The sequence below is a fragment of the Euleptes europaea genome, chromosome 3, assembly GCF_029931775.1.
Source record: "Euleptes europaea isolate rEulEur1 chromosome 3, rEulEur1.hap1, whole genome shotgun sequence".
In the NCBI taxonomy this organism is placed as follows: domain Eukaryota; kingdom Metazoa; phylum Chordata; class Lepidosauria; order Squamata; family Sphaerodactylidae; genus Euleptes; species Euleptes europaea.
Window position 1 is genome coordinate 10,793,282 of NC_079314.1, and position 23,134 is coordinate 10,816,415.

A 23,134-nucleotide genomic window follows, 5' to 3' on the forward strand; every position below is an offset into this window, starting at 1 on the left:
GCTGCCCTTGGGGGCTGGGGGAAAGAGAAGGTTGAGGCAGAGCAGTTGCCAGGAAGAGCTTGAAGGGTAAGCGAGGCTCCCCCATCCTCTCCCCCCCCCCCACGGAGCTGGTCCCTGGTGTGCCGGTAGTGGCAGAGCTGTTCTCTCCCAGGCCTGATGGGCAAATGCACCCATGCTGAGGGAGATTAGCCAGGCAAAGGGGGTGGGGGGCCTGCCTGCCAAGATGGCCAAGTCCTTGCTTTCTCTAGCTGCCTGTCCTGGCTTGGGATGGACAAAGAGGCCAGCATGGGCAGCGGGTGGGGGAGAACTGTTGACCTTTGAGGATAGATGCAGTCCCTGTTGCTATCCTTGCCCCCTCCTCCCCCGGTGAGACAGCAGTGTGCTCTTCCATTAAAGGAAAAGATTCAGGAGGCTGCAAAGGTACTAAAGAGCAACAGGCAGAATACCTGGTTATTCAACCTCCCCCCCCAGTATTTTCTACGGGCCCAGCAGCAACCAAGCAGTGTTGCTTCCCTTCCCAGTGGCTGGAGGATCTGCTGGGGCTGCCTTGGGGGCGGAGGGAGAGAGGGGCATTGCTCGGAGCCTGGCTTATCCCTGTGGGTATTCCACTTGGGGAGCCCTGGAAGGGGGTGGGAGTGGGCCCCTTCCCTAGCCAAGCCCTGTCACTGCTGCAGCCCCCAGGGCACCTCCCCACACTTCCTGCCTCCCGTCTCTGCAGGTAACTGGGGGTGAAGGACTGGCGGCCGTATGTGCCCCTGTCATCTTTGTGTCCGGGGCTCAGCATCCATCTGCAGACAAATGGCATAGTCAGTGGTGGGAAGGGGGCGTTCTTCTTCCCTCTGCCCATGTGCTTTGTGTGGGAGGCGGCCCACCCTTACCAGTGTTGCTCTGTGGCATGGCAGAATTAAGGTGGGTGCGGGCAAGTTTGCCCACAGGAATTTGGGGCGGGGACTGTTCTGTGGGGGGGGGGAAATCACCTGAGGCCAGGTGCCAGCTGGTGGCAGCTCTGAACCTTTCATGGGAGGAGGCCAAAGACTCCTGTACCTGCGGACAGGCAGTCTGGAGGCCTCCAGAGCCTGGGTGGGAGCAACCTTACTGAGGACCCAGGCGTCCAAGGGATGGTTTGGGCCCCAGGTGCAGGGTCTTCCCATGCTGGTATACAGAAAGAGAAAATTGGTTGGGCCCCAACTGTAATGAGCATGGATTCTGCCCGTACCTTCAGAGAACTGTGAACTGAAAATAACTTAAGGCTTTTGCTCTTGGCTGCTATCCACAGTATCACAATCCTCCCCTTTTTATCAAATTAGAAAAGGCTGTCACCTTCTCCAACTTTTTTGATAATACAATATTATTTCTCAGACTAGGTCCTTTGTTTTTTTGTTCAGGTAACCAGCAAATAAATTGACACCTGTGTGAATCTTTCTAATTTTTATTGAAAAAGGGAAAGATTTGTTTTATTAAACAAGACAGTATAAAATAGAGAACTAAAATTATTGAATTTATACAGAATGTAATTAAGCAGGCAAGTACAATCAATTATCTTAACATTATTTTAATGCGTACTAAAACTAGTTGTCTGTTACAATAAATCAAAATTCAGTCTCTTATTCATGGCTCTTAAGGAATGTCAAATAAGCCAAAAGAACCCTAATATCTTACCAAGCAAGGGTCCTACAATCTCTGATAGCTGAACTTCAGTCCAAGGAAAATCTGATTTGGTCCTCAGACTTATGCATAGTTATAGAGAAAATTTATCTATCTGATCAATCTCTGAAGTCACTTATCACAATCATGTGACTATTGCTAAGTACCTGGTTGGCTATTGTAATAAGCAAAATCAGCACAAACACATCTGTTCACTTTATCACATGATGTATACATTTCTGAAATAGCTAGAGAACCATAAGCTATTTAATCAAAATAACCTTTCCAAAAAATTTCCTAGATTGCATCAGTTAAAAACTTTCCCAGGCCTAAAACTGCAAGCAAAGGATGACATAGCTACAGGTGTCTCCTTATGCTGGGGATGAGATCATTGCAACAGCGTGGCCTGCGTGGTGTAGTGGTTTGGAGCACTGGAGTCTGATCTGGAGAACCGGGTTTGATTTCCCACTCCACATGAGCGGGGGAGGCTAATCTGGTGAACTGGGTTTGTTTCCTGACTCCTACACATGAAGCCAGCTGGGTGACCTTGAAATAGTCACACTCAGCCCCACCTATCTCACAGGGCGTCTGTTGTAGGGAGGGGAAGGGAAGGTGATTGTCAGCCGGTTTGAGTCTCCCTTAAGTGGTAAAGAAAGTTGGTATATGAAAACCAACTCTTCTTTTTCTTCGGTCGGCGGCCTGGAAAACGCTCTCGTTCCACTTCCAGGTGCCCCACTGCTTGTGGGGTGCAAAAGGCCAGGAGGAGGTATGGGGGGGCTTGGCTGCAGCCCTTCCTACCCCCGGAACCCCCCTCCCTCGCACAACCAGTGTCCCTTCCGGCTTCTGCAAAGGCTCATTTCAGGGTTGGGCCTTCTTGGGGAGGGGGAGCCAGGAGTGCCACCCTTAAGGGTCCCATCCTGGGTCATCGAGGGGAGCCTCAGAATGTTCTTGGGGTTGGAGCCACTGTCCAGGGTGGGGGGCTTTTGGGGCGCTCAGCCCCCTTTTAGCAGCAGCCTGGCCAGAAAGCACTAGCATCGCACACTGTGGGAACGCCCATGAGAGCCCCCCTGCCGTGGTGCTGTAGGACAGCCTGGGGTTGCTGCAGGGAGGGGGGACGGGGACCAGAGCCCACAAGGCAGGGACGGTTTCCCTGTGCGCACCCAGAGCCAAGGGGGCGGAGGGGTGATTCCCCTACTTTGTTATGATGCCTGAACAAGAGCTGCTTCTGTCCACAGGCTGGGGGGGTGCTTTGCAGGAGCTGGACGGCCCTGCTGGAAAACTGGCAGCATGATGCGGGGAGGGGGTGTACTATTGGACAGCGAAGGGACAGCCCTGGCGGAGGAGAGGGCGAGAGGCAGCACAGTGCCCTTGGATTGGAACCAGCCCTAGCTTTGGTTACGGATCAGAGAAGGGACATTTCTTTGCAAACCAGCAGCGGGTCCGTCTCCTCTTCGACCAGCAGCTAGTTCTGCCCACTCAGAGAATTCAGACCAAAGTGGCAGGCTCTTGCACCGGCCGCAGGCTGGAGAAAAGATGGTACCAGGAGGGAGGAGCTCCCTCCCCTCGGCATGCTCCCAGGAGTGGGCCCCCAGCCACTGCCCCCTCTTCCCAGGACACGAGCCTTTCCCGCCCTTGAACATGACGGCTTGCACAGGTGATTGCTCCCCCAAATGCCACTTGACAGGGGACAGCCTGCGTGAGTGCCAACTGAATGCAGGCAGAGCACTGAATGCTGCTACCCAAGTAAGGAAAAGAAGTGCAGGGGCTCCCATCTGGCAGGGGGCTCGCCCCTCAGGCAGCTATAGCTCCAGAGAGGCAATGCTCCATCTGCTTCACCCATTAAAGTCAGGGCACAGAGAGCACTTACTCCTGGGGAAGAGGCCAGTACTGCTGTGCCCCCCCCCAAAAGCAATGTCTCCCAGACCCTCTACCTCCCACATGCTTCTCAGTCAGTCCCTAAACACACACCCACACCCATTTTCACTGGAGACAGATCATGACGGGACATTCTTGGTGGAAAGCTGTTTGCCTTCTTGGTTCCCACCCATCTCTCAAGGACACAGTTATCCATACAAGAACACACTGAAGGTTTTTATTGGTTTATTCAAAGACCTTCCATTATTAAAAGGATCATTCCATAAATGTTTAACACAATCAAGTTTCATTCTTTTTTTTTAAAAAAAATAAGAGTATAAAAATGCTCCATGTGCCACAAATCTCGCCAGTGGGCTCCAGCACAGAGGAGATGCTCCCTTTGCCACTCCCCCCAAGGCTGCTCCTCAGAGACAAAAAGGCACACAGCAGGGAGGGGCTCCAGGGATGCACCCAGCAGGGGCTTTGGCAGGTGGGGGCGTGATGGGAGAGAAAGGCCCCCCGGGGCCAAGAGAACAGCCCTGCTGCTCAAAGACCTCCAGGACGAAGACAGCAGGGACTCCAGGTATACTCTCAACAATCCCTGCCCAGTTTTGGCTCAGAGGCAGGTGCAAGTACAGCCCCCCTCCCCCCCAGCATTTGCAATGGCAAGAGGCGCTGAAGGTGAAATGCCTAAGGTCCCGACTGCCCCCAGCAATTAGGCTCCGGAGGGAAGTCGCCCTGGCTCCTAGAAAACAGCGGTGGGCTGATTTTGCACCCGGGTAAAAACTTATTCTGACCAGCCCTGCAGCAGGTGCTGAGCAAGAAGGTGGGGAGGCTGAAAGCAGGCAACTGGAAACCCCCGCCCCCCCAGTGCAGACGCCTCCCAGCTGGACTGCTCAGAAGGGCACCTGTAGGCGGCTTTAGAAATTGGCCCTGTGGAGTAGGAGACCCCTCTCACACACTGGGGGTCTCTGTGCCATGGCCCAGCAGAGCCCTTTGCTAATGGGGCTGGGGTGGGGGAGGCTCTTCCAAGAAGCTGCAGCATCAGCAGAACCCACCCTCCACTGAGACCCCCCCATCCCTGCCAGCCCCCTCTCCCCCTGGGAGTGGCTTGAGCTTGGGGCCAGAGAGAGGTCTCTTTTAGAACTAGTCAATGCTCTCCCCCTCCCCCACTTCCTTGCCCCTTCCAGAGGAGGAAAGCCAACCTTCACAGCGAAGGGGCAGGAGGGGAAAGGGTCCCTTTGCTGGACAAAACTGCGCTGAAAGAGTCAAAAGCAGGAGACGAGAAATGGAGTCCCGAGGATTTATGATCCAGGTTCCTACAGAGCGTGTGCTCGAGAAAGCCCCCCTCCCGCCCTATTTACATGCAGCCAGAGTGCGCTCCAGGGCAACCCCCCCCTCAGAGGGAGTAGCCGCTGCTCATCAGGAGCTCCTTGTCATCCATGGTGCTCCACACGGTGCTCAGCGAGAGCTCCCGGCTCCGGCGGCAGATCTTGACCAGGACCAGGACCAGGGCAGCCAGCAGGAGGGCCAAGAGCACGGCCAGGACCACAGCTGTGGGGGGGGGGGAGAGAGTGGGCGCATCAGGAGGGTGGGAGAGGAAGAGAGACCCTCTGCCCCTGCCCCACTCTCAGAGAAGCTGGTTCTGAGAGAACTGGAAGGTCAACCACTCACTGCCCCTCCCCCAGCCTGCAAGGGCAGGACAGCTGCCTCCAGGGGCAGGACCCCCGACCCCCAGTCAGCAGCAAGGTAGTGACCTGCGGCTGTTGCAAGCCACTCACCCAGCTCTTCCCCCAAGGGAGACCACGTTTGCAACGGGGCATCCCAGCACCATTAGGAAGCCTCCTGAGATAGCCCCCCATGACCTTTCTCTCCTGAGCTAGGCCCACCGGGGAGAGCCTATTTCCCCTCAAGTAGTCAGAGAGGGCTCTGGCAACCCCCACCTACCTCTGGTGGAATGAAACGCTGAGTCGGGAAAGAGGTGGGGGTGCGTCTTGGGGTCTTCTCCTGGCTCCCCAGGTAGCTCTAGAAGTGGGAGGAAACAAAGGCAGGCTGGTGAGCAGTGGCCGGAGGGGCAGGCTGCCTCTTCCAGCTGGTCCCAGGCTGCTCCAGAGCCCACCCCCACCAGAACTGCCTGCCAGCTGAAGGGCCAAAGACCTCTCCAAGGACTTTGGGCTGGGGGGGGGGGGAAACCACAATCTCTCTGCCTATCTCTTCCCTCCAGTGTACCACCATTAAGCAAAACCAAACACCTCCTCAACCTGGCACAAGTTGTGATGGCCGGTGGGCAGAGATACCACCCTCACTGAAGCCCAGCCAGTACCACCCACCCCTTCTTACCACTGCCAGCTGCACACTGGCTCAGGCAGTCTTCTTCCTGGAGATAGTTGTTCTTGTTGCCCCCACAGCCGCCATAGACAAACATCTTGCAGGTCCGGGTCTCGATGTCAAAGAACCAGCGGGGGAAGGCAGCGCGGCAACGGCCCGTTGCCCGCGGAACAGCACAATATTCTGGAGGGAGACAGAATTGGGTGGTTGCAGATGCCGCCTCTCTGCCCTCAGCCTTGTGAGCGTGGCCCACCCAAAGAGAACCAAACTTCACCTTGGAAGCTGCCCATGTCTTTTGCCTGCTGGTTGCGGCGCCTAGATGTGGGCACAGCTGTTAGAAAAAAGCACAAAGTGGGTCAGAAGAACGCTACAAGCATGTGGGGCACTGTCTCCCCCAGCCCCCATTCAAGGCTCTCCCAAGTCTCTACAAAGCTTCACCGTGTGCCAGGGAGGCCACCCCATGCCACCTTCTCTGCTTCAGGTTGCCACCAGGAGGGCAGGCAGGTGCCTGAGTGACAAAGAGGCTGCCCTCCCTGGCCTCTGCCTGGCTCAAGGCAAAGCTACTGCAGCAGAAGACCTGCAAGGAAAGGGCCGCTGCCCTCATGGGCAGGTAAGGCCCGAGAGCCCTTACCCTCTGTGGTATGCCTTTCTGCCCCATCTGGGCTGGTCACCGGGGTGCCCATCGTCTTCTCCTCTCCACCTGAAAGCCAAGAGGAGCCCTGAGTCAGTCTGGCACGAGCGGAGGAGCCCCAGCCTGGACCCCGGTCAGACAGAGGGGCCCTCCCCCCCCCCGTGTTTGGGACCATTCCTGTGCCATGGGCCTGCGTCCGAGTCAAGAGTTGTCTTATTAGTCGCCAGGAGGGTGACTGAGGGCCACCAAGTCTGCTGAAATGAACCCCAGTTAGAGAGGAAGACATCCCAGGCACCTTGGAGGTCAGATGGAGGAAAGCACCCAGGCTGGGGCAAGTCTCAGAAAAATGAGACTTGGAACTTCTTGCCTCAAGAAAAGGCACTCTCCCCATTCCTAGATCCATAGTGTGGATCTGTTTTGTGCTTAGACTTTATTTCCAATTTATGCCTTTTGGGTGCAGCTCTGCTAAGGGAAAGAAGGCAGTTTTACTGGGATTGCAGGAGTCGGTGGCAGCCTGCAGGTCTGTCAACATGAGGCCTACTCAGTTCCAGGAAAACCGGAGCCAGCTGGGAACACCCCACAGTGCCTGTCCAGAGCAAGGGGAGCTGACTGGGTGGTGGCAGCATAAACCTGGCGGCGCTCTGCTAGGGCACCTTCCAGGGGACCTTCCGAAGTTGTTCTCACCTGTGACACATGTCCGAAAGCACTCTTTCTTCGACAGGAAGTTATTGGAGTTGCCTCCGCAGCCCCCAAAGGTAAACTCCTGGCATGCCTGGCTTGTGGCATTGTACCACCACCTGGGAAAGGCAGCCCTGCACCGGCCAACCACGTAGGGCAAGAGGCAGTTATCTGAAAGCACACAGAGGCGGAGCTCAGCAAGGCGGTCCTGGGCTTCTTCACCAGGGAAAGGGAGCGCTCGTCTGCCCTCAGGACAGCCACTGCCCGTTCCAGAGGTGATATCCGGCCCCGTTTATGAACCCCCCTGAGGCACCTGCCAGCCCAGCCCTGGAAACAACGCCTGAGAGGACGGTCAAGCGCCCCACCCTTCGAGAAGTGGCCACTTGTTGGGGGGTGGGGGCTGGTGCAGCCGCCGCTTCCCGTGCGCCTCAACCCTCCCTTCAGATTAGCTCTCTGCCCACAGCAAAGGAGAGTGGGCCTGACAGCCGGCACGGCATGGTGGTTATACTGCTGGACTCGGATCTGGGAGACCCAGGTTCGAATCCCCACTCTACCATGGAAAGCTTGCTGGGTGACATTGGGCCGGTCACACACACTCAGCCTAGCCTATATCACAGGGTTGTTGTGAGGATTACATGGGGGAGAAGGATGTCAGCCACTCCAGGTCCCCGTTGCGGAGAAAGGCCAGGTGTAAATGTAGTTAAAATAATTTTTAAAAATCAAATATCCAGAACATTCTAATTTACAAGAACCCCAGGGGTAGGCCTTCTACTTACTTCACAAAAAGACATAGAGGATTAGCGACTTTAAAGAACAGTACAAGACAGTCTATTACAGTGCTTAACAATATTATTATTTTTTCAGACAAATCCCCCCACATCTATCTGATACCTCATATTTTTTGCTTGGACAGTGGATGGGGTAAAAAAAGAAAAGAAGACAAAACACCCTATGTCCCAATGCATTTTTCCCTGGCTTGGTTAATAAAAAGATCACCGTTTTGTGCTGAACACACTTGTACACGCACACACACAATCTTCAGTGTATTTAAATCCTGGACAGCTTTGTGTGTGTGTGTGTGTGGGTCTTCCGCGAAGGCTTCAGCATGATTCCTGTTTGGGGATTTTATTTTCTAGGGACTGCCCTGGTCCGACCCCAGCTGCAGTTGCTTCCCAGTGCCCATAGCAGTTGCTCCCTCCTTCCCTGGCCCAGCGGTGGACTCCTGCCATGCAGCACCAGCTGGACCACCCCATGCAAACTGGCCTGACCGCATTTCCGAGTGGCATAGCTCCACTGGGCGAGGCGCTGCCGCTGCCCTAGGGCAAGGGGCACTCTATCCTGTGGGAATACTTTGGCACCCCTGGGCCTACAGCTGGAAAACCTGCCCCAGGCCCCCAGCTGACAGGCCCCCTGGGGAGGCACGAGAACAGCATGTCCAACAGCTGGTGCCAGCCCTTGAACCACTTCACCCCGAGAGCTCCCGGTGGCTTCTGAGACTTCCGCTTGGCAGCCAAGAACCGAGACTGCCTGCGCAGGCTGGAAGCCGCCTCACGAGCAGCCACCAGGCTCAGGGCCAGAATGAGGAAATGGCAGCCACTCTCACCTCCTGGATGAAGGCCGCCTGGCCAAGATTCACCAGCCAAGGGCCAACTGCTTCTGCGCCAGTTCTCCAGGCCAGAAAAAGAGTTGCCAGGTGGCAACTGACTTCACACCCGAGTTTACCTACCTCAAACTACCCTCAACCTGACACTCTCAAAATAGGGGCAGCGTGGGCAGTTCCCCAGAGATGGCACTCTTTTGTTCTCCCAGACAAAGGGGCTGCTGGGGCATCGCCAGGAGAAGCGCTGTTCCCATCAGCAGTGGGGAAAAGCCACCAACAGTCCAGCCCACACAGCTGCCTCGGCCAGTAAACTGGTAATTCCACACTGTGGAAAACAGAATCCTTTGCTGAAAGGGAATGGCAGCCCCGGCCTCTGCACATGGTGCGCATCGTCTCCTTATTCTGTGCATTATCTTCGTCTACCTCACGGTTCAAGTCCATCTTCTGCACTGTTGGACATGCCTGATCAAGTCCATCTTCTGCACTGTTGGACACGCCTGATCCTTTCTTTGCATTTCCCCCCCTTTGGGTAACCCCGGTCCGTTTCCATTCCTTCTTAGATGCCTGGCGCCACCGGGCGCCCATCTGTCCGGAGTCTCCGTCAGAAAGTCAGGCAAGACATAAAAAGCCCAGGCAGGCTTGACGGCCAGGCCGCCCAAGAGAGACCGACCCCCGGGCCCGGGTTCAGCGCCCGGCCGGCCAAGCGCAGGGCCGAAGCCCTGCGGGGAAGGGCAAAGGCGCCGCCAGGCAGGCGACCACGCGCGCCCCCCGGCCCGGCCCGGCCGTGGGGGAGTGGGGGCGGGGCCTGGGCGCCCAGCAGGTAAGGAGGGCGGAGGAGGAAGCGCGGCCAGGTGACTCAGGAGCCAGCGGAGGGCCCCGCAACCGGCCCAACCGGTTCTCTCCGGGCTGCCCAACCCAGCCAGGATCCGGCGGCGCTCCTGCGCCAGCGCCCCAGGGGTCCGCGCTCGGCAGGAGGAGACCCCTTACTGCCCCCCACCCCCCCAGGGTCCGCGCAGGAGGCCCCCCCCCTCGCCCCTCGCCCGCGGCCTTGGAGCACCAGGGGCCCGCAGTGGCGACCCGCCAAAGCCTCGGGAGACCCTCCAGGTGCAGGCGCGCCTCCTCACCTGGCGGCGCCCTCGCCACGCCCCCCGCCGCCGCCGCCGCCAGCAGGAAGACCCGCAGCCCGAGCAGCGCCGCCCGCGTCCCGCCACCCATAGCTGCCTCCGGGAGAGAAGTGCGTGGCGCGGGGCGCGGCCTCCGGACCCCGCAGGTGAGCCCCGCCCCCCGCCAATCGCCGCGCCCCGCGTCACAAGGGACGGCCTGCGGGGGAGGGGCCCGCCGGCCCGCCCCCCGCCGGCGCTTTCCCAGGTGCGGGGGAGGGGGGGAAAGGAGGCTCCGGGGTCCATCCCGCAGCCAGACGCCAGGTGGCCGCAGGTGCGGACGGGATACGGGAGGAATCCCCTTCTCTCCCCCCCCGTGACGCCAGAGGCGGCCAGTACCTTCCTCCGCCCCCAATGCGAAGGGGACCCCCCCTCCCCTGCCGACTCCTTCCGTTCACCTCGTAGGTGAAAGGGGGCGGCGGGTCTCCGTCCCCAGAGGCACCAGCTCCGGGCCCACCAGCGCCGGCAGTGCTGAGAAACGTCCCTGCGAGGCGGCCGCGGTGCTGAGCCAGGTCGGGAATGCCGGTGGAGACGGCAGGCGGTCAAGGGTTGCCAGGTCCCTCCTCGCCACCGGCGGGAGATTTTGGGGGTGGAGCCCGAGGAAGGGTTTTAATGCCAGAGTCCAATCGCCAAAGCTGCCATTTTCTCCAGCTGAACTGATCTCTAGTGGCGGGAGATCAGTTGTAGTGGCGGGAGATCTCCAGCCGCTACCTGGAAGTTAGTAAACAGAGACAGCAGCATAAAATGCAGAAACACTATGATTTGTAACAGTAGTGGTATGACTGAAGCATATCCACTCAAAGTTACACAAATACAAAAGATACTTTCAAAGTAGTATATACACTGAGATACATGGGTCAATTTGAAAGCAAATTCACTTGTACCTTGACAAGATTAAATAAATCAAATATACCGATTATTCAGTGTCTTGTGGCTCTTCCACTCAAGAGGTGTAGTTCTTTACAGAGGTCCAGGCGCTCTCTCTGTTTCGGCTAAGAAGCCTTCCTCGGGGACCAACGCTGGCAGTTCGTAACTGGCTTAGCGTTGGCCTTGGGCTACCTGGAAGTTGGCAACCCTACAGGCGGTCCCGGCTCTCAGGACTCGAGCGCAGGAGAGTCTCCTTCGGGTCCGGTGAGCACAGAGGCTTCTGCGGGGCGGGCGTGTTGAGCCCTGGCTCGTCCGCCTGCGGAACGCACCGGCAGTTGAACCACCCGCTCTTCGGGACGGGGCGGCCGGGCGGTGGCGCTCCGGAGAAGCCTGCCCCCGCGGAGGGAATGAGGGAGGGGGCCGGAGCGCCGCCCCCCGCCCGAGGCGGCTATAAGGCGCTTGCGGCCGCCGGGCGCCTCGGTCCGGTCGGAGCTGGCGATGGCTGCGAACCGCGTGGGGCGGCGGCTGGGGCGAGCGTCGCCGGCGCGCTCCGGCGGGCTGTCCCCGGGGGTGACCCGCGCGGAGCGGACCCCTAGCCCGGGCATCCAACGGCGCCAGGCGCGGGTCACCGTCAAATACGACCGGCGGGAGCTGCAGCGGCGCCTCGACACGGAGAAGTGGATCGACGGGCGCCTGGAGGATCTCTACCGGGGCAGGGTGAGGAAGGGGCAGCGGGAGGGGGAACCTCGCTAACGCTTAGGGCACCGTGGGGGGGGGCTTTCTCCCTCTCGCCCCTCTTACCTCGCTCCCCAGCCCCAGCCCCAGCCCCAGCCCCCACGGAACCCTCTATCCCCGGCCCAACTAAGCCTCCGCTCTCCGGGTAGCAGCAGCGGGTTTGGCACACCCGGGGCGGTGGTCGCGGAGAGAAGGCGGTCCATCCGGGCATCTTTGGGGCCGCGGAGGGTCCACAGCCCCTTCTGCCGGGGGGGCGGGGCCGGCCCTCGCCTCCGGATCCTGCCGTCGGCCCCAGGGGTTAACAGTGCCTGGGGGCGCCTCCCCCTCCCGCCTTCAAGCCCAGCTGCTGCCTCTTGTAGGGTCTGCCCCCCCCAGGGGTCAGGTGATGCCATCTGCCTTCGGGGGTCAGCGCATCTGCCGGGTGTGTGCGTTTGGGGGGGTCAGTGGAGGCATGAATCCTAGGGCTGTGATTGGCTCCCCTCCCCAGTTGCCAGTTATTTCCCCTTGTGGCCAGGAGCAGAAGTCCCCGGAGACCCTGGGGGGGTGGGCTTTTTTGGACTGGTTGGAGGGACCGGTGGAGGCCTTTTGCCTCAGGAACGGGGCACAGAAGAAGCCTGGCTGGAGACCGCCAGCCTGGGAACATCTCTGGGAAATCTGGGAGGGGGGAGCTGGACTCCTTGGCCGGCCTGTGCAGCGGGGGTGGGGGTAGGCTCGGCCCCTGGGGAGAGCTCTTAGCCACACCGGGACTGGAAGGCTGTTCAGCTTTCCTGAAGCGCCTCCGTTCGGGTGGGGGAAAGTCTGGCTCAGCTCTTGGCTTTGGGAAAGAAGGGGGTGGGCGCCAGGGAGGATGCTGGCGGACCCCCCCTGGGGAGGAGCTGCTCATCCTTGGGCCCACGGCAGCAGAGTGAGTTCCCCAAGGCCCAGCCCGGCCTGATTTTGCCCCCCTGTAGTTGCCCTGCAGGCTGATACCAAAGGTCCGCTAGCCAGCTGGGTGCCCCCTGGGAGCTTGGGGCAGGCTGAAAGCGAGAGCCTTCCAGGGCCCCAGGCGTCCATGGGGTAGACTGCCTCTGTGCACGGACGTTTGTTTTCCTCCACTGGGATAGCAGTTGAAGGAAGGGGCTGCCTTTACCGAGGGGGCCCCAGGCAGAGGCTGAACTATCAGATACACAGACTGTGCTGGTCCCAGACAGTGGGGGGCAGTCAGAGCGATCGGATCCCTGTAAGGGAGCGGGGAGAGATGCAGCCCCCTTTCTAACTTTCCGGCTGCAGAGCAGCCTGTTCTCTTGCTTGCTTCCCCTCCCTCCCTCCCCCAGAACAGATTCCTACAGCTGAGGGAGGGAGAGAAGCTGGGCCGATCTGGAGAAGAGGCGCCTCAACCCTGCCATGAAAGGAAAGCGTTCCTAGCCTGTCTGCCTCCCTCATATCCCTGGGGAGTCTTATGGGGGGGGGGGAAGCTGGCGTTGGCTGCGGTGGTGGCAGAGGAAGGCCACAGATGTTCTTTACAGAGTCTTGTTTGGGGCAAATGCTGGCCCCAATCCGCCCATCGGACATCCATAGTGCTGCACTCTTCCAAGAGCAGCATCAGAACTGGGAATGCCGGCTGACCCCACTCCCCACTGCAGAACAAGGAAGCCCTGCAGGCCTCTCCTCACAATCCAGAGTTCAGTCTGTTCTGGAGGAAGACCTTTTCAGCTGGATGTGAGATCCCCCCCCCACACACACACACCCCTAGCTGTCGTTGGAGCACTTGGGGCTGGAGCCGAGCAAAATCCCTTTCTGGCAAAAAAAAGGTGGGGAGGAGGAGTTCCTGGGGTGAGGGGGATGGGGGGGTCCTTTATGACTGAGGTTTTGGATGCCAGCACAAGCTCAGGGCATGATTCTGCATGCGCACCCCTCCAAGAGCCAGCATGGTGTAGTGGGTAAGAGCGGTGGTTTGGAACAGTGGACTCTGATCTGGAGTTTGATTCCCCATTCCTCCACATGTGCGGTGGTCTCTAATCTGGAGAACCGGGTTTGATTCCCCACTCCTATACATGAAGCCTGCTGGGTGACCTTGGGGTAGTCACAGTTCTCTCCGAACTCTCTCAGCCCCACCTACCTCACAGGGTGTCTCTTGTGGGCAGAGGAAGGGAAGATGATTGTAAGCTGGGTGGATTCCTCAAGTGGTAGAGAAAGTCAGCATATAAAAACCAACTCTTCTTCCCCACAGATCCTTGACTTATCCAGGGGTCATAGAAAAGGGGAAGGGCCAAGGCTCAGCGGTAGAGCATCTGCTTGGTATTCAGAGGGTCCCAGGTTCAATCCCAGTTAAGAACAGCTGCTGGTCTCAGACAATACTGTGGTAGATCATTCAGTTGAAGGCGGCTTCAAGTGTGTTCAAGAGCTGCTGCGGCCCCTCCTGGAACATGCCCATCTGGCTGGGGGGGGGGCAGGGGAGGAGCCAGCAGCAGCCTGCGACCCAGAAGGAATGAGGCAGCCCTTCGGTTTCATTTCAGAGTGAAAGGCCTCGCTTCTGCTCACGCCTCCCTCTGAGCCTCCGACTCTACTGAGAGTGTGAATGGTCTCCTGGCCACAAGGGCCATGGGAACAGAGACTGGCGTGCGCCCGCCCTCCATGCGGGGGTGCAGTTCAGCGCTGGTTCGTCCTCCTCTGAGCCCGAGGATTGACTTGCTTGCCCTGGGCACCATGTCCTGGCACCCTGGCCTTGGAGGAAAGGGGACAGCCTGATCACCCGCTCTGGTTGCAGGAAGCAGAGATGCCAGACGAGGTGAACATCGACGATCTCTTGGAGATGGCCACGGATGAGGAGAGGACCGCCAAACTGCAGGTGGGTGTCTGCTCCCCTCAGATGTCCCCAGGGCACGGGGGGCAGCCTCTCGTTCTTTGTTTTGTTTTTGAATTTATGCCCTGCTCTATCCCAGCCAAAGCCGGGCTCAGTGGCTGACGTCATAAAAACATCATTTACAATGTGATCCATATTACGTTAAAATACACACATATAATTTACAGTTAAAACCATAATTCCACAAGCTCTAAAATCCGACTGGCGCCCGGTTCTATGACACACGGGTCATCAGCCAGCCTGGAGGGGAAAGGTCAGGACCCCCAAGTCAGTTCAAACCGGTAGAGGAAGGGGAAGGGAGGCCAGCCATTATGGAAACCATGGCTGTCCTCAACTACAGTCCTGGTGGAACAACTCAGTCTTATAGGCCCTGCAGAACTGCAGCAGATCCTGCAGGGCCCTAGTCTCATTGCATAGAGAGTTCCACGGGGCTAAAAAATCCCTGGCCCTGGTTGAGGACAGCTGGACACTTTTTGGGCTGGGGACTACAAGTAAGTTGTTATTTGTTGAGCGTGATGCTCTTTGGGGGGCATATGGGGAGAGACGGTCCCATAGATACAACGGTCCCTGACCATTTAGTGCTTTAAAGGTTAATATCAGCACCTTGAAGCTGACCCAGCACTCCACCTGGAGCCAGGGCAGTTACCGGAGCACCAGTTGAATGTGTTCTCTCAGCAGGGTCCGCGTAAGGACCCTCGCTGCTGCGTTCTGGACCAGCTGGAGTTTCAAAGGCAGCCTGGCAGAGATGGCAAAAGGCCGCCTTGGCTATGACCTCCCTCCATTGACCAGGAGGCATCCAGAATCACACCAGGACTCTTGAGGGTGGACATGGGTGTCAGTTGCACTCCATCGAGAGCCGGCACACCGCCTCCAGCCCTCCCTGACCCAGCCACAGGACCTCCGTCCTCGAGGGATTCAATTTCAGTCGACTGTTTCAGCCATGTCATCACAGCCTCCAAACGCCTGGCCCACGTGTCTGGGGTGGAGTCCGGCTGGCCATCCATCACTGCAGGTGAAGCTGGGTGTCATCAGCGTACAGATGACAACCCGGCCCAAAACTGCAGACTAGCTGGGCAAGGGGGCGCGTTTAGATGTAAAATAACGTGGAGAGGATCGCTTTCTGCGGCACCCCACACACCAAGGGCTGCCATGGCGATACTTTCCCCCCAGATCGTAATCAATGGTGACAAAGTCTGCCAAAAGATCTAATAAAACCAGCAGCGCCAACTCGCCTTAATCCTGCTGTCAACGGAGATTGTCTGTGAGGGTGACCAAAGCTGTCCCTGTCCTATGGCCAGGGCGGAAGCCGGACTGGAACAGGTCCCGGGCCGACGTGTCCTCAAAGGAAGGCTGAAGCTCTTCAGCTGCCACCTTCTCAACTACCTTGCTCAGGAAAGATGGTAATTGGCCAGACGACTAGGATCTGAAGATGTTTTTGCTTCCTTTCAGGGCCTTTTGGAGTCATGTGGCAATGCGGAGGTGGGTGTTGTTCTGTGAGCATCCCCTGTGAAGTGAGGGGGAGGGTGGCTGCTTCCCCACCCATGCCTGTTCAAGCCCCTTTCTGTTGCATGACGCTCCTGGTCCAGGCCGTGGCATGCCCTGACCTCGCTGCCCCAACAGCTGTGGGTCTTGTGGGGGCTGCTAAGGGTTCCTGGCGCTCCAGTCCCAGCTGAAGTGACCCCAGCACCTCTGCTTCCCCTTCCTTGCTGGGCTCTGGCATGCGACCCACTCCTCTGGGCAGGACCGACCTCTGCCCACCACAGTCTGGGACCAGCTGCTGGCTGGTTAAGGCCCCATTGCTTGAGGCAGGCGGGAATAGGAGTGCGGCCCCCACTGGGCTCCCTGACACTGCCTGCCTGGCGGCCCAAGTACCGGCCTGGTCCTTGGGGAGGGGGGCGGGCAGAGCAGGCAAGACTTGCTTTTTCTTTCCCACCACAGGGCTTTATCAAGGAGCTGCTTGAGAAACTGCGAGGCCTCCGGACAGAGCACGTCCTCCGGCGGACAAGCCCCGAGAGCCGGGAAGCCTCGAAGTAGGGCCTGCCGAGCCATGAGTAGGCAAGGGAGGGGGGAGCCAAGGATCTCAGGGAAGAGTTGCTACAGATGCCGGGGCGACCTGGGGTGTGTATTTCAGGGTTGGGGGTGAAGGCCCTCAGCTGACCCCCCTGATCCGGTCTCTCCTGCGCATAGCCTGGGCCCATCAGCCTCTCCGAAAGTGCTTCACCTTTTGTATAAAACTGTATAGTTAAACGTGATCTTTGTGCTGGTTTTGCCATGTAATAAAATTGCTCTGTGGTTGCTCCTCCTGGCTCAGCTGTGCAGGTTGGAGGGAGGCGTGTGGAGGTCCTCCTGCCTACCCTGCCACAGGCGACCTTGGCACTTCTTTGGGCTCCCTGGGTACCACCTCCTCTTGCGTCTCTGTCGAAATGGTGACTCCTCCCATCAGGCTGTGCTTCTCAGCTCCTGGCCCAGACGTCACTGCTTAAGAGGTCTTGCTGAACCACACCCTTCTGTAACATCCCCCCCTGGCCACCCACATCTGGCCTTATGCTTGTTCCCTTCTGCTGCCTACACCCCCCCTCTGCAAAAGGAGGCTGCATTTCCATGGGCTCGGGCACAGCTGAAATCTGCAGGCTCTCCGCCTCCTGCCTGGCAGAGCTCGCAGCCGCTCTTCTCCAGCAAGCCTTGCTTGAGCAGCCTTGGAGGTGGGGCTGCCAGTGGAAAACCGGCCTGCCAGAACCCCCCCCCCCTTAGCTGGGGCGGTCCAGGCATTGTCCAAATGCAAATCCAACCAACCCACCCCCACATGACTTGTGGCCGGTCCTGCTTCTGCGTCGCAGGAGGGCAGCCTGCTCCCAGGAGCCCCCCCCCCGCTCTGTTGACAGTGTGGAATAAACATCTGCACAGAAGTATTTATAGGGGGAGGACGACAACACATCAGTTTCCTTGTAGGGAAGGCTTAAGGGCCTCTTCCTGGATGCTTCATGCCACTGGGGTGAGGAGAGGATGCGCAGGGTGCCCCCTTCCCCCCCCCCCCGGCTGAGGCCTGGGCGTTTCAGTGCTGTAGCCCCTCCCCTGAAGGGCTCAGCTCCAGCACAGAGGTCTTATTGGGGGAGGGGGACTTGAGCCTTTCCACACGTTCTGGTTGAACACCACCAGTTCAGGAGACAGTTGGGTGGGGGAACCATGACAGCTGGAAGGCCGGCCCCCTGCCCTACATCTTGGAAAGGGAGCCTTCCCACTCTACCTGTTGAGGAGCAGGCTGGGCTGGGCGGGTCCCAGGAGTGGGCCAGGAAGTGAAATGGGCCCCGGAGCGAGCCACGCGGTGCCACAAGCGCTGAAGCCAAGGCTCTTTGCTGAGGAGGGGCCTGCTCGCTGCTGGCCACCAGCAGGAAATGCCCTGTAAGTGAATGCTGATCTGGCCCTGGAGGGGCACACCCAAAGGGTCATAGGGCTCAGCCTTCGGCATCACTGGCCCCCACCAAGCGCAAAGGCTGGCAGTGGGTGGGCTCTTCTTTCGGGTTATCCTTTTGAAACTCCCATCCTGTGGGAGGCCGTCCCTGCAGGCTGAGGCTGTGGCAGCTGAAGGCCACTGCCTGCCCCCCTCCTTCCCTGTCCCTTCTCTGCTTTCGGAGTCTGGCCGTGACACTGGGCCATTCATTCTTCTCCTGTCCCCCCTCCCCAGCGTACACTGCATCTTCCTTTTCATCAGCCAGGGCCTTGTTATTCCCTGCCAACTGGTGCCAGCTGTTCACTCGCAGGTGGCTCCACCACTTGGCCTTCCACATCTGCCTCCAGCTCTGGAGTATGTCAAAGCGTGCCCCTTCGAGGAGTGCCGCGTCTGGAGGTGGCCCCAGTAAGGCCTCCTCTCCGCCCACCAAGGATGTCAACATGCGTTCCAACTTCCCTGCTGGTGTGTGTGTGGGGGGGCACGCCTCAGCACCGAGGCCTGGGGGGGGCTCTGGCCCCAGGCAGCCTTCTGCTCCAAGCTGCAACCAACAGTTGGCCCTCCTGGCTCATTCCCTTATTTGGGAAAAGGCAGAGGGTGTGCACACGGGCATGTGTGTGCATCCCCCCCCCTGCTTTCATTGTGAGGGGGATAAGGAGGCAGCAATAGAAGGTGGGGGGAGAGCCACCAAGTGGGGCCCTCAAAGCCAGAGGCTGCCCCCCGCTGAACTGCAGTTAAGGAGACGGGGGCCAGAGTGGGTGCTTGCATGCCAGGGATCTCGGGCTTCTCTCCCAAAGCCGCTGGGAGGCAGCGCTTCCTCCCACTGTCCCAGGGAAGAGGTCAGCCCAGGCTGTTTACATCTTGTGGGGATGAGTCACCCAGCCTGGCCAAGCCAGGTGCCCCCTCGCCTGGGAATGGGCTGCAGGGAATCACAGCTGACTTCTGCTCTGCTTCTGCTAACCTCCCATAAGGAGAGTGACCATCTCAGCAGCAGCTCCACTGTGGCTGGGGGGGTGGAGCTCAGAGTAAAGGGAGGCCAGATTCTTGCTCCCAGCATGGGGATACAGGGTAGTCCCAAGAGGCTCTGCCCTGCGCTTGCTCTCTTCTGGCCAGAGGGCCGGGTTTGTACCTCCATGCTCACTAGTTTAGAAGAGGCTGAGCCCCCAGTTCCAATCACCATTTTCCTTGTGCATTTAACAAGAAGAAGAGTTGGTTTTTATACCCTGCTTTTCTCTACCTCAAAGGGGCTTACAATTGCCTACCCTCCCCCTCCCCGCAGCAGGCACTTTGTGAGGTAGGTGAGGCTGAGAGAGTTCAAAGAGAACTATGACTGGCCTAAGGTCACCCAGCAGGCTTCATGTGGAGGAGTGGGGAAACCAACCTGGTTCAAAGAACTTTCTAGAGAGCTTGCAGAGCCTTTGTCCATCGTCTTCCAGACTTCTTGGAGGACAGGAGATGGGCAACAAGACTGGAGGAGGGAGAATGTTATCCCAATTTTCAAAAAAGGCAGGAGGGATGATCCAGGAAACTATAGGCCAGTCAGTTTGACCTCTGTCCCAGGGAAGATACTGGAGCAAATATTGAAGAATTCAGTCTGCAAGCATCTGAAGGACAACCTGGTGATTCAAAGAGGTCAGCACAAATTTGTCCCCAACAGGTCCTGCCCGACCAACCTCATTTTCTTCTTTGATCGAGTGACGAGCTTATAGGATCGAGGGAATGCGGTTGATGTTGTTTACCTAGATTTCAGTGAGACTTTTGACAAGGTTCCCCATGATGCTCTGATGGGTAAACTAGAGGACTGTGGATTGGACTCTAGGATTGTTATGTGGATAAGGAAATGGTTGGAGAACCGCACTCAAAGAGTAGTTGCCAATGGCAGTTCATCTGAATGTAGGTAGGTGTCCAGTGGGGGTGCCACAGGGTTCGGTTCTGGGCCCGGTACTTTTCAGTATTTTTATAAATGATCTGGACGAAGGGGTGGAGGGATTTCTCATTAAATTTGAAGATGACACCAAATTGGGGGGAGAAGCGAAAACCCCAGATGTTAGAGATAGTATTCAACAAGATCTGAACACACTGGAAAAATAGGCGGATGTGAACAAGGTGCAATTCAACAAGGATAAGTGCCGAGTTCTACATCTGGGTAATGAGGGACACGCATAATGGATGGGCAGCAGTGTGTGTGAACAAGATCTTGGGGTAAGGGTGGACCGTAAGTTAAATATGAGCAGCAAGTGTGATGCAGCGACAAAAAAAAGCTAATGCGATCTTAGGGTGCATCAACAGAGGCATAACATCCAAATCACAAGATGTCACAGTCCCACTGTACACTGCATTGTGTGCAGTTCTGGAGGCCTCACTTCAGAAAGGATGTGGACAGAATGGAGCGGGTGCAGAGGAGAGCAACGAGGATGATCAGAGGCCAGGAGACCAAGCCCTGTGAGGAAAGGCGGAGGGAGTTGGAAATGTTTAGTCTGGAGAAGAGGAAGTTGAGGAGGGACATGATTGCTCTCCTTAAGTATTTGAAGGGCTGTCACTTAGAGGGAGCTGTTCCTGTTGGCAGCAGAGGATAATGGGTTTAAATTGCACGGCTGGATGTTACGAAACATTTTTTGACGGAGTTATTCGACAGTGGAATCAGCTACCACGGGAGGTGGTGAGCTCCCCCTCACTGGCAGTCTTTAAACAGAGGCTGGGCAAACACTTGTCAGGGATGCTCTAGGCTGATCCCACATTGAGCAGGGGGTTGGACTAGATGGCCTGTGTGGCCCCTTCCAACTCTATGGTTCTATGATTGTCCAGATTAGAGTCCGCCATTGTTAACCACTAAGCTACGCTGCCCTGTTGTGTATCTGACTGCCAACTGGAACTGCCCGTGGGGGTGGGAGGAGGTAGGAGGCTGCCTCCCTGGGGAAAAGTAAGAATGGTGACTGGGCAGCATCTGCCCTCTGGTGGCTGCAGAGGGGGCAGCAGCTTCCTGAGACAGCCCTTGCAGGGGACTTGAGGGATATGACCCCTTGGCAGCAGCCGGCTGGGGAGGAGGGGGTAATCACAAAGAGACTTCCTTCCTCTGTGGTCAAGACAAAAGGAGGGGAGGCCTTAACTTGCTACCCAGTGGTGCCAACGTGGAGCAGGAGAGGTCACTGGGCACAAGCTGCCTTTTATTGTCCAACCACCCCTGCCCCCAAGAAGCAGAGAAGTAGGATCTCTGGTTACAAGTGCATGGGACACCTCCCCCCCTTCAGTGCACAGGAAGCAGCAGCACCCTGAGGGCCCCTGGGGGACCCCAGCTCCATTCCTAAGGAGGCAGAAGTCACCGGCTGCTCCTACCGAGACACCTGCTTTGCCCCCCCCCCCCCCGGGAACTCTCCTTGAGCTTCCTTGTGTCTCCACTCCTGAGGACAATCAACAGAAAACAAGCCCTCCTGTTGAGGCAAAGACAGTCCATGGAGGAGGCGAGGGGCAGGCATTCTATGGGACTTTGGGGGCAGGCTGTTGGTATTCTTCCATGATCCCCAGCATGTCGTTCAAGATGGAAGGCCCCAGGTCCAGGTCAAGCCTCAGCGTGGTCTCTCAGCAGCCCCAGGGGTGAAGGGGGGCTCCTGGCTGCTTCTGCGGTAGCAACTGGCCCCCACAAAGCAGCTCACGGGGCTCGTTGCTTGCTGCACCCGCAAAGGAGATCCTTTTGGCCCGGCTGGGGAAAGGGCCCTCTGCGCCACTCACAGACAAGGAGAGCTGTTGCTGCCGCCCACCTGCGCCATGTGCAGCCATGGCGGTTTGGGCAGGGCCAGGGCTTGGCCCTGGGTCCCGCTGAACACAGGCAGAGTGGAGGCACTCTTCGGGGGGGGGGTGGCTGCCCACCACTGGGCCGTGAGCCCACTGAGGCGGCCCAGGCCGGGCAGGAGGTGGTAAGGGCCCCTCAGGAAGGACAGCTTTCCAAACATGTTGCCCTCCCCACCCAGGCCAACACCAGGCGCAGTAGCCTGCCTTGCTTGAGGGTTGATGCCTTCAGCTGCATGGGCATCTTGGGTGGCATCTTCAAGGATGGCCTCACTGGCACCACGCCAGTGGTGGACTGGGCAGTTTGGCGAGCAGTGTGCTGGGAGGGTACAGGTCAGACAGGCTCTTCCCTGCCACTGCAAGCTGATCCCACAAGGCCAGCGGCTCAGAGATTCCCCCTCCGTAGCACCCCCAGCCCATGGCCTGAGGCCAGCAGGCCCGTTCTCTCAGGAGCTTCCGCTGGAGAGGAGCACCCTGGGTCCAGAGGGTGCAGAAACAGCCATGGCCAAGCACACCCCGAGGGGCCTGTGCTTGAGCCCACATTCAGGGGCTCTTGCACACAACCTCTTGCCTTTTGAACTGCAGCATTCCTGGCATTCCCCAGGAGCCCGGCTCAGTTTCCTTCTCTCCTCCCTCCCCAGCTCCAAATGACAACAGGACTAAAAGATGGAAAGGAAGTAGCTCTCTGGAAACTTGGGGGGCCCCATCCCAGGCAACACAGGGTGTGTGTGGATGGGCCTACAACTCCCTCACTGTGGGCCTTGGACTTCCAGACCTTTTGAGTTGCCTGTTTGGGGGGGAGGGGTCGGGAGAAGGCAGAGGTGTGTCTCAACTGAGCTGTGGACAGCTGGCTGGCTCCTTCAGACACATCCCAAGAGAAAGCCCATTCCCCCACTCCTAACGTGCACACCAGATGCAGGAGAAGAGAGCAGGGACCAGACTGCAACTGCAAAGCAAAGCCCCTCCCCTCAGAAACCTCCACCCAGGCTGTGGCTCTGGATGGAGCAGCTACCCAAGGGACGAGGTGGGTGCTGGCAGCTCTCGCACCCCAGAAAGACGAGGGCTTCCCCCGAGAGCTTCCAGAGAGGCAAACAGGCTTCAGCAGGAGGGTTGGGGACTAGGGCTCTGCCCCAAGCTGAACCCAGTGGCTAGATCTGGGGGGAGGGTAGGTGTTCACCATCAGCCTCCCCAGCCAGAACGGTTTGCCTCACCAGTTGGAGCCCACAGTGCCTGAGCTAGGCAGAGCAGACAAAGCCCCTGGGTCCTCATGGGACACTTAAAAGGGCCAAAGCAGCCCGAGATTCCAGCTCTGCCAGCCCACTGAGCAAGGAAGCAATCTGGCCTCAGAGCCTTGGTGATGCAGCCTCTGGGGGTGGGGGCAATTCTGTCAAGCAAAAGGGCCCCTTGAAACTCTCACCTGCCTCAGAGTGCATACACCTGGCTGCTTGGAAGGAGGGGTACCAAATATCGAGGCCAGGAATCCGCTCTGGGGCTCTAGCAAGTGAGCCGTCCTGGGCAGAGGTTTCACTCCCGAGAGAGAACAGGATGCTTCTCCCAGGAATCCGCC

The 23,134-nt window shown here is 58.2% G+C and overlaps 2 protein-coding genes across 2 annotated transcripts in view; one reads left to right on the forward strand and one right to left on the reverse strand.

Annotated features, from left to right (window-relative positions):
* Positions 1-4,897: 4,897 nt before the first annotated feature.
* LOC130474637 (putative Kunitz-type serine protease inhibitor) lies at positions 4,898-9,950 on the reverse strand. The gene is made up of 8 exons (XM_056846328.1): positions 9,860-9,950; positions 8,517-8,756; positions 7,142-7,306; positions 6,458-6,526; positions 6,101-6,157; positions 5,839-6,009; positions 5,446-5,523; positions 4,898-5,052 (listed from the first exon to the last, which is right to left on the reverse strand). Exons 1-8 carry the CDS (start codon positions 9,948-9,950, stop codon positions 4,898-4,900), a joined length of 1,026 nt encoding a protein of 341 aa, XP_056702306.1.
* Positions 9,951-11,260: 1,310 nt separating this feature from the next.
* Positions 11,261-23,134, forward strand: part of CCDC9 (coiled-coil domain containing 9) — an 86,802-nt gene continuing 74,928 nt past the window's right edge. The window contains exon 1 of the mRNA XM_056846330.1: positions 11,261-11,332. Within this exon, the coding sequence (XP_056702308.1) occupies positions 11,261-11,332 (72 nt within the window). The remainder of the gene's footprint in view (positions 11,333-23,134) is intronic.

Bases quoted from the DNA above. Each gene is read 5' to 3' on its own strand.
- LOC130474637 (XM_056846328.1), bottom strand. From the start codon at position 9,950: ATGGGTGGCGGGACGCGGGCGGCGCTGCTCGGGCTGCGGGTCTTCCTG. The intron at 6,527-7,141 runs GTGAGAACAACT...CTTGGCTTTCAG, and splicing joins CTTTCGGACATGTGTCACAG to GTGGAGAGGAGAAGACGATG. The intron at 6,158-6,457 runs GTAAGGGCTCTC...TTTTTCTAACAG, and splicing joins AGAAAGGCATACCACAGAGG to CTGTGCCCACATCTAGGCGC.